The 9,756-nt window shown below is 38.4% G+C and overlaps 1 protein-coding gene across 1 annotated transcript; it reads left to right on the forward strand.

Annotated features, from left to right (window-relative positions):
• The first annotated feature begins 2,062 nt into the window (after positions 1 to 2,062).
• Positions 2,063 to 3,826, forward strand: LOC130232907 (macrophage mannose receptor 1-like). Its single transcript, XM_056462887.1, has 4 exons — positions 2,063 to 2,099; positions 2,192 to 2,548; positions 2,940 to 3,278; positions 3,435 to 3,826. The coding sequence occupies exons 1-4, from the start codon at positions 2,063 to 2,065 to the stop codon at positions 3,794 to 3,796; spliced, it is 1,095 nt and encodes a 364-aa protein (XP_056318862.1). The 3' UTR covers positions 3,797 to 3,826.
• Positions 3,827 to 9,756: the final 5,930 nt, after the last annotated feature.

Consider the following 9,756-nt stretch of genomic DNA (forward strand, 5'->3'; position numbering starts at 1 on the left):
GAGTACACTCAAAATGTTCACGCGCCTATTTATGCGTCTGGTGTGGATGCAGCTTTCCAATTGTGTTCAAAAACTCGTAATGGGGCGTTTTAAGTATTTGTTGTATTATCAATAAACAAAGTTCAGTTTTCTCCTGGCTCTCCTCCCCATCTGTTGTTAGGCTGGGCTTTGAACCCTTATCTCTCCACCCCAATCACTGCAAATCACAGGTGTTAGTAATGCATTTGGTTGACCTACTGTACTTTCGAGCTGCTGTGCTCCCAACCTGCTCTTCCTCAATGTGGGCCGTTCGACCATGCCTCTCTCATGACACTATGGTAGTGAAATTTAATACACAATAACATCCTTTTAATTAAACCTCTGGCCCTTAGCAATAGAAGAATTAACACCTACATAACACTGTTTCTTTGCATTATGTTAAATTAAAATTTTGGTAAAATTAAATCAGTTGATTGAATGCAACAAGGTGTGGCATGAAGAGAAAGATAAAAGCAATGCAAAAACACATCGAATTAACAAAACAGTAGAAAGCAAAAGCTGAATCCCCAATATTTTAGATTTAGAAATCATTTTTTACTCCCAAAAAAACAGGACATATATCAGGAATAGGATGTATAGTCACCCTATATTTCCCTGCTGAAATTCCTGCCTCTGACTGTTCAGACATTTTTAGATGAGATTAAGAAACTCTGAACAAACTCATGAGAACCTTTCTGTTCCAATGGTCATTTTATTACACACTAGGTCAAATATCTGTTGTAGGGTTTGACACAGAGGCACATTGTTGTTCACTGAAGTCATGAGATGACAGCAACAGGAAAAACAAATGAGGAGAGCTAAAACCAAATAAGCTTTAAACCTCAGACCAGGATGTTTACAATATTTTCTTGTCTAGCATTCATGTATTGACAGCTCTGATAAACATTAAAATTACCCCACAGATTCATTCATTTTCTTTTCGGCCTAGTTCCTTTATTAATCTGGGGTTACCACAGTGGAATGGACCGCCAACTTATCCAGCTTATGTTTTACGCAACGGATGCCCTTCCAGCGGCAACCCATCTCTGGGAAACACCCATACCCTCATTCACACTCAAACACTACGGACAATTTAGCCTACCCAATTAACCTGTACCGCATGTGTTTGGACTGTGGGGGAAACCGGAAGCACCCAGAGGAAACCCATGCAAACACAGGGAGAACATGCAAACTCCACACAGAAATGCCAACTGACCCAGCCGAGGCTCGAACCAGAGACCTTTTTGCTGTGAGGCGACAGCACTACCTACTACGCCACTGCGTCGCCTACCCCACAGATTTCCTGTGTTGTTTATCATTTTGGTTTTATTGATATTAGTTTTGTGGTGAAGCATGTTCAAATTCTTGAGGAACGTCTCAGTAGTGTTACATAGAGTACAGTAGTAAGTGTTTAAGGTTGGATAAATGTACCAGGAGCCTGAACCATATTACTAGTCCAACAATGGAGTTACTTGATTAAATCTAACCAGTCTGATCAGGCGTCAGCACAATGAAGCTAGTGTAGCAGTCATGGTATTCATTTGCATCAGCTCTGGGAATTATGCTTCATGGCTAACCTTCAGGCCATACCATGAACAATAGCATTAAAAATAAATCAGCCGATATTATGATACAAGACCCAGATAAAAATCTGGCCAATGTTTTTATTTTTATTTATTTTTTATTAAGTTGTACGTTTATTATGTTTACTGATACTGACTGACACAAATGTCATGATGCAAGTAAGGGAAAATGGTGGAGTAAAAACACAAAGAGGAAGTGAAACGGGATTTTAGAAAAATAAACAAATGTTATTTGAGTGACAGATGAGTGCATATATAGAATAATCAAATCCTGAAACTGCAGACAGAAACATCAGACTGAGGACAGAAACACACCAGCTCTGAGGTAAGAACTACACACATCTACAGACTTTAATCAATGTTGTCTTGATGACTGTGAATCATGTTATGTTCCTGTTTATTTAAATATTATTTATTATTTTTTAAGATTATTAAGTTTTTTAATGGTTTTTTCCTCAGAAATGGCTCAAACTCTATATTTCCCTCTTCTCCTCATTGGTGAGTGTGTTTGTAGTTTTATTTATGGTTTATAGTTTCATTAGGTTTGACTCTGTTCTGAAAAGCATTAAAGCAAAGTGTCTCTTTCACAGCTCTCTGCTCCATATCTGAATGTGTTCAGCGTCAATATTACTTTATAAATGAGGGGAAGAACTGGACTGATGCTCAGAGATACTGCAGAGAGAAATACACAGATCTGGCCACTGTTGACAACATGAACGACGTGATCCAGCTGATGAAGAGTGTGAATGATGTACGTGATCAGAATATCTGGATTGGTCTTCAGAAGACGAGTGTGTATAAATGGCATTGGTCTTCAGGTGATCCTGTGCTCTTTCTGAACTGGATTTCTGGAGAACAGGATGGCAGTAATAAATGTTCTGTTATGAAAAATGGACAATGGATTATTGAAGCATGTAGTAATACTCATGTCTTCATCTGCTACAACAGTGAGTACAAACCCCTACTGTGACAAACATTCATTTAACAAAAGATGCTTCAAATAGACATTTAAATGTAACAATAGTAAACATTATAAATATTTTTGAGTCAGCTCTAATTTGCAATATAATCGCATGTATCTCTGGCAAACCTTTTAACCGAAATGTAAACATAAAAAGATAATGTTGAAGTTATAGTGCAATATGTTTTAGTCTTGCAGGCCATAGTTTTAAGACTTAAATAGTAATCATAGTAATATCCATAATCAACATGAACTTACAACTCATCTCTTTGTAACAGGCTTTTCTTAAACGTAAGTGCTGCTTCTTTTCATATACAAAGCATACAGCAGAAAAAAATAAAATATTTAAATGACATTTTTTATCGATTTTCTTAAAGTGAGCAGAGGACTGGTGTTTGTCAAGCAGAAGATGAACTGGAGAGATGCTCAGAGTTACTGCAGACAGAATCACATCGATCTGGTCAGTGTGAGGAACCAGAATGAGAATCAACAGCTGGAGAAGTTCATTAATGACAGAAACTCATCTGAATCTGCAGTCTGGATCGGTCTGTTCAGTGACTCGTGGCAGTGGTCAGATCAGAGCAACTCCTCATTCAGATACTGGGCTGCTGATTTTAAAGATCATGCAGAAAGTGCAGCGATTCAACCAAACACACAGGGACAATGGGGTGACTACTCTTGGGTTTCCCACCAGTATCCTTTTGTGTGTCATGAAGGTGAGCAGATCCTCCAAACACACTCAATCCATCATCAGCTCCAGATCTCTTAAAGTTGACTCTACATGTCTGACATGTCAAATTCCTCCACAGTGTTTGTTCTGCATGTTGTTTTTGATCAGTCTCTCTCTAGTTTCTGCTTTGTTTTGTGTCCAGATAAACTGATTGTGATCCAGCAGAATCTGTCGTGGTCTGAAGCACTGAGATACTGCAGACAGAATCATGTGGATCTGGTCTCGGTTCAGTCAGTGGAGATGCAGCGTCGTGTGATGAACGTGGTTAAACTGGCGTGTACTGAGGCGGTGTGGTTGGGTTTACGTCACTCCTGCGCTTTGGGCATCTGGTTCTGGGTGAGTGGAGAGACCGTGTGCTATCAGAAATGGGCTCCAGGGAACGGTACATCAGAGGAGGACTGTGAGCTCACAGTGAGATCTGGAGCAGTTCAGTCTGGAGGAGATCAGACCTGGATCAGCCGTCCTGAAACTGACCAACTCAACTTCATCTGCAGAAACTACTGAGAGTGAAGAAGTAAGATGAGGAATATGTTCATTTATCATTAAAGTAATTATTTTACATAAAATCTTCAACTTCAGCAGGCATTAATGCTTTATGATTAATGTGATGAGCATATCTGAAGAGCAGCAAATATGAAATCTTTCTGAAACTACACTGTAAAAAAGCTACAGGATTGGGTAAAATATAGACAAACCCATATGTTGGTTCTATAAATTACATTTAAAAAATAATAATAAATCAGCAATTGATTTTGTCTACATTTTACTAAAAGTTGTAATAATATCTGGATGCAGCCTTTATGATGCAAGCTGAGACTCAGCGATGCAATGGCAGACACAATCCACTCAATAGAGTGAGTGACGTCACTGTGATGGGTGGGGTAAGGTGAGCCCATTAAAAAGCATTGGATGCAGCTCCGATTGCACTGCACCAGGTCTGCATCCAGACCCCTCTCAAAAGTTGGGCTGAACTAACATTTTTAGTGTATTGTGGTTTTGAGGACTCTGACAGTCATGTGATTTCACTGACTGAAGCTTTTAAATTTTTAAATGTCAGTGCTTTGTCACTTGTGAGTAAAGCTTCTGTGAACTCGTGTCTGTATAATTAATACCTGGCATCTGATTAGTTTTATACATGTATAATTTCTTGTGTTTTACTGATACCTGTATGATGGTTATGGGCATGATGGGTAATTCCTTTTCACCTATAGAGTTGTCTTTATTATTTCTATCACGTCTTTATATTAAGAATGACTGGTTGAATCTGGTTGAACTTCAGCGTTATTAACCTCAGTGAAATTAAATAATGGTTATTCTTTAAAAAAATAAAGTTGGTTATTAAAGTATATACAATCTTTTGTATGAAATGTGTTTTCTTAATTAAATAATATAATAAATTAAATTCTAAGGATAATCTGTCTTTATCCAGATGATTAAACGGGAGTTGATCCAGACTCACAATTAAACTATTCTACATTAATTATTGAAACTATTTTGACAATAACAAAAAGTAAATTTACATTTTAATACATTTCAGGCAAACAAGCTAGTTTTGCATTTTACTCTTTTGGAACATTTTTGCATTTATGTCAAATGAATGACACTGAACGAAATGTAGTTTGAACAATAACAATATCTGACTCTTCTTAGACTCTTTTTAGAACAATAACTGACTGTTCACCTATCAGTTTTACGTCAGAGATGTAAATATTTTCTATACAGAACACCAAAGCCTGCTGTGTACATAAGCAAATGAATAACGAGAATCTGCACATGCACGAATGTATTCAACTTTTATAAACAAACAAATAACAGGAGTAAATATCAGAAATATAAAATAAAACAAAAAAGGTATATTCTAAAAATAAAAAAACAGTAGCCCCGTTCACAATGTATTACTGGTAAATTACCAGGATTAACATTTGAGCTGTGTGAAAAATGTTGCATATGTAGCCCGGGAATTTAATGTGTAATGACACAGGATGAAAAGTTCTAGGGACTTTTATTCCAGACTGCACTTGGAACAGCGCAGCGTTAAGTATGCAAATTTTGCACATCGAATTAAAATAGAAAAGTTAAAGATTGAATACAGCCACTGAAACAATAAATTAGATTTTTGACATCCAAATGTGTTATCCTCTTTTCTTTCTTGTGTTCACAATGACTAGAAATCACTATTAGTACATAACCAACTGTAGCAGCAGTTCATGCAGAGAAAAACAAGCAAGTGCAAGTCATCCACCAAAGTCAGACTGAATAGAGCTGCTCACTTTACATTTACAAAATACATGAAATGAGATATGCTGCAATATAAACACGTTACAAATATTCTCCCACAGTTAAACAACGTTCCTCAGTTTTACATCAGTGTATAAGTGTTCATTAGAATTCAAATAAAATTAATTAAATGACTCAAACTTACGCTCGTCAGCTCTCAATGACTTGGCGTTAACAGCTGCAAATGACTCTTTCCTCTACCAATCATAAAGAAACAAAACACAATAAAGTCTCTGTAAACACACGACATATTGAACATAAGATTTTTAAGGAAATATGAAAATACACTCATAAACATTTACTGTCACGGTTGATGGGTTTGTGTGTTCTTTCTGTATGTTATGTGTTATGCCTTGTGTGTTGTCTTGTGCGAGGGTGTGTGATTTGTTTACCTTTTGTGTGACGGCGTGCTTACCCTGCTGAAAAATCCAGCTTAAACCAGCCTAGGCTGGTTGGCTGGTTTTAGCTGGTTGACCAGCCTGGTTTTAGAGGGGTTTTGGCCATTTCCAGGCTGGTTTCCAGCTATTTCCAGCCTGGTCTTAGCTGGTCAGGCTGGGAGATGACCAGCTAAAACCAGCTTGACCAGCCTAGGCAGGCTGGGAGCCCAGCCAAAGCCAGCCATGTCCAGCTTAAACCAGGCTGGTCAGGCTGGTTTTAGCTGGATTTAGCTGGTCATTTTCCAGCCTGACCAGCTAAGACCAGGCTGGAAATAGCTGGAAACCAGCCTGGAAATGGCCAAAACCCCTCTAAAACCAGGCTGGTCAACCAGCTAAAACCAGCCAACCAGCCTAGGCTGGTTTAAGCTGGATTTTTCAGCAGGGTTCTATCAGCTGACTTAATCATCCTCCAGCTGATCCTTGTTTGCTGACTATATATTCAGCCTGTGGTTACTGCTGGTTATCAGTCCGTTGTTTGTCCTTGTTCCTGTCTATTGTTCCCCAGATTCCCCCGCTGTCCGTTGATGTCTTCGTGGTGACCTGTGACTTTCTTTTGTTGTTTGCTTTCTTGTCGCCAGAGCATCCTGTGGTATCCTTTGATACTTCTTCCTTTGTTCATTATTAAATTTACTTGCTTTTCGATCCTCTCTTTCTAAGTCTCGTGACATTTACATTCAATAAAGTTGGAACAACACTCATGTTTTCTTTATGTCACACTGGACCTTTAAATCTCTACTCTCCAGTGCTTAATTTGTGAATCACGAGGTCCCGGAACAAATCGGGGTAACGGGTCCAGCATGCTACCTGAGGTGGATGTAGAGGTGTCGCATATGAAAGTGGATGGGGAGGAAGGAAACGGGGCATTGGATAGCGGAGGGGTGTCGCAGACGTAAGTTAAGAGCCTGGGGCGGGATTTGGTTGTCGCGGAGGAAAGTGAAGAGGATTGGGTAGTTGTGGAACAAAGTGAAAGTGAACAGCGGACGGGTGAGGAGGGGGATCGGTAATATGAGGTGCCAAATTAAGCCCTGCTCCTCTCCCGTTTCAATTACATGGCTTGAATTAGGATGAACACCAATATCGCACTTAATATTACGAAATTAATGATTATATGTCAACACTTATGCTTTAGCTTGGGTTCCCTTCACAATGCTTGTTTTGGAAATTGTGGCAAAAACAACAAAATCCACAGCCATCCGAACATAAATCACCATGAAAAAGACTTTTTAAGTCACTGCATGCATGTTTTGCAGAATATTTGACGAGTTAACGGACATTGTTGGCCTTTCTCAGTCTCACAGCAAACATTTACACTGCATGGAGAAACCTTGCGCTGCTCATTAGAGCTCTTGCATGACTTTGCTCAATTCACTTAAAGCACCAGCTTAGTATTAGTCACAACATGAGAGAAAATTGTGATACTGCTCACATTATGTTATGTGCTAACACCAGTGTGTCAATAACCTTTTTGTGTTTAACAAAAACAACTTCTTTAACACACCTGAGTTTTATTAGACCTGGGCTGTGTTTCACCAAAGACTCTAGAGTATACAAGCCATTTCACTCTTATAGTTTTGAATGGGGAAATCTGCAACGCTCACTAGGTTGAATAAAGCCCCACCTACTAGTACAGGAGCCAATCAGTGATCACTATACCCTGATGTTTCTCTGGGGGAGGGCTTGGTCCAGACGTGTGATTTTACGACAGTTTTTGTGATCAACAAACATTCTGGAATCTCAGTGAATACTTGCTTCACAGACATGAGAAGTACATCCACATAAATCCTGAAGTCTGAACTTTTAAATGAACCAACTACACTAATCTATATGAAACAAACGCGATCTACAGTCCATCCTGTCAAACGTTCATCACATGACAGCAACTACTCGAATGCCGGCAAACTTGTAAACAAAGAGTTGCTGTTTTGTCTGGAATAGATTCGCCATCAAGATCAGGTTGTGAATTTAGAAGAGCAGCGTGATCAGACGATCATTATCCAGAGCAGTGTTTCCCAACCCTGTTCCTGAAGGCACACCAACAGTACATATTTTTAATGTCTCCCTTATCTGACCCATTAATTTCAGGTTTTGGAGTCTCTTCTAATCTTCTGATGAGTTGATTCAGGTGTGTTTGATTAGGGAGAGGTTGAAAATGTGTACTGTTGGTGTGCCTTCAGGAACAGGGTTGGGAAACACTGATCCAGAGAATGATAATGTGTAAAACAGCCATAAATGAGGTTAGTGTCGTGATCTCGTTCTTTTTTTAATGTGTATGCGCATTAGCTAGGGCAACCTGAAAAAATACCGATTTTTTGTTTGATTCTAATGTTTAGAAATGAAACTTATGAGACAGTTGTTGCTTAATTTTATTGGTGGTTCCAAATATGTAATATAATCATAAACTTGGCAGTTTTAGAGAATATTTCCACATTCAGACAGAATGCCCATGTGACATTTTAAAGATGACCGCGGAGTGAAATGACTAGCCTTAATGGGACTTTGGTTCCACTCAACTTTTAGACATGCATTTGTGAACTTCCCTTCCCTTGTATCCTTGAGGGAATCCCCGCCTCCATTTTAAGGTGAGATTGCATTTATCAAGTGAATGAGGGGAGCTTTCATGGACATACCTTCGACTCCTCGGTTATACCAGAGGGAGTGAAATGGCTTCATATGTCCACTACAGCACCTATACATCCCAGAATGCAATTCGACTGTGATGTCACAACAGTGTAGTTCCCAAGTACCTAAGGGTTTAGGGCATTTACACACTTGTGTATTGTAATCAATAATGTATATCCGAAAGAAACGAAGGGAAGTTAGTCAGAATTAGACTGGAATGCAGCTTTAGTAAGAGCTTGATTCACTGGTTCAGGTGTGTATAATAGGGGTTAGAGCAAACTCTGAGCTAAGGGACTGAGTTTGGGCACCCCTGGTATGTAGGTTTCATAATATATAGAGTTCTCAATAAATTGCTATTCTAAAAGATTGTCTATACAATCCAATATTTTATTTTCAGACTTGCATCTGAAATGCATGATACATGCATAACAGCATAATAAATAATCCTTACAAAGAGACAAAGACATACAAAAAAATAAACAATTCATTTTACACAAGCCTTATTCAGCTCCAAGACAGCCTGATGTACAAATGTCTTTTTTAATTTCACTTTATTAAAACTTGAGACTCTAAATCGACGTTTAGACTTTAATGGTACAAATTCACGATTCAACACATGTCTAGGGTTGGAAATAATGTTCCTTGCCAGCCTTGTGAGGTTCTTGTAAATTGAATGGTCATATAATTTCTCAAGAGGCTTTCCTACTATCTCTAAACAGATTTTAATCTGGTTTATCAACTTTGCTTTTAGACTTACAGACTCATAAACCATACAGAATTACAATCCTACAGAACACTCATAAGTACATACATAAAAAAGGTTCAAGAATCTTTTTTGATGCTCCAAAAGATCTAAGACAACGCAAAATAATAGATTGCTTGTTTTATCTTGTTACACACACTCTCAATATGATCTTTCCATGAAACTTTGTTGTCTACTATTACACCCAAATATTTATATTTTCAACCTATCTGATGTTTACATTATGTAAAACTACTGGATTTGTAGATATCATAGACATTGTGGACCTGAACACAATTTCCTCCTTTTTTCTAGGTTAATCACAGGAACATTTTTGTCACACCACTCCATAAGTTTATTCCCACCTTGCTGGTGCAATCCGGTAACAT

The sequence above is a fragment of the Danio aesculapii genome, chromosome 7 (genome assembly GCF_903798145.1).
Source record: "Danio aesculapii chromosome 7, fDanAes4.1, whole genome shotgun sequence".
NCBI lineage: Eukaryota > Metazoa > Chordata > Actinopteri > Cypriniformes > Danionidae > Danio > Danio aesculapii.

Excerpts from the sequence above, each read along its gene's own strand:
- LOC130232907 (XM_056462887.1), top strand. The coding sequence starts at position 2,063 with ATGGCTCAAACTCTATATTTCCCTCTTCTCCTCATTG. Across the intron at positions 2,549-2,939 it reads TGTCTTCATCTGCTACAACA|TGAGCAGAGGACTGGTGTTT; the intron begins GTGAGTACAAAC and ends ATTTTCTTAAAG. Across the intron at positions 3,279-3,434 it reads TCCTTTTGTGTGTCATGAAG|ATAAACTGATTGTGATCCAG; the intron begins GTGAGCAGATCC and ends TTTTGTGTCCAG.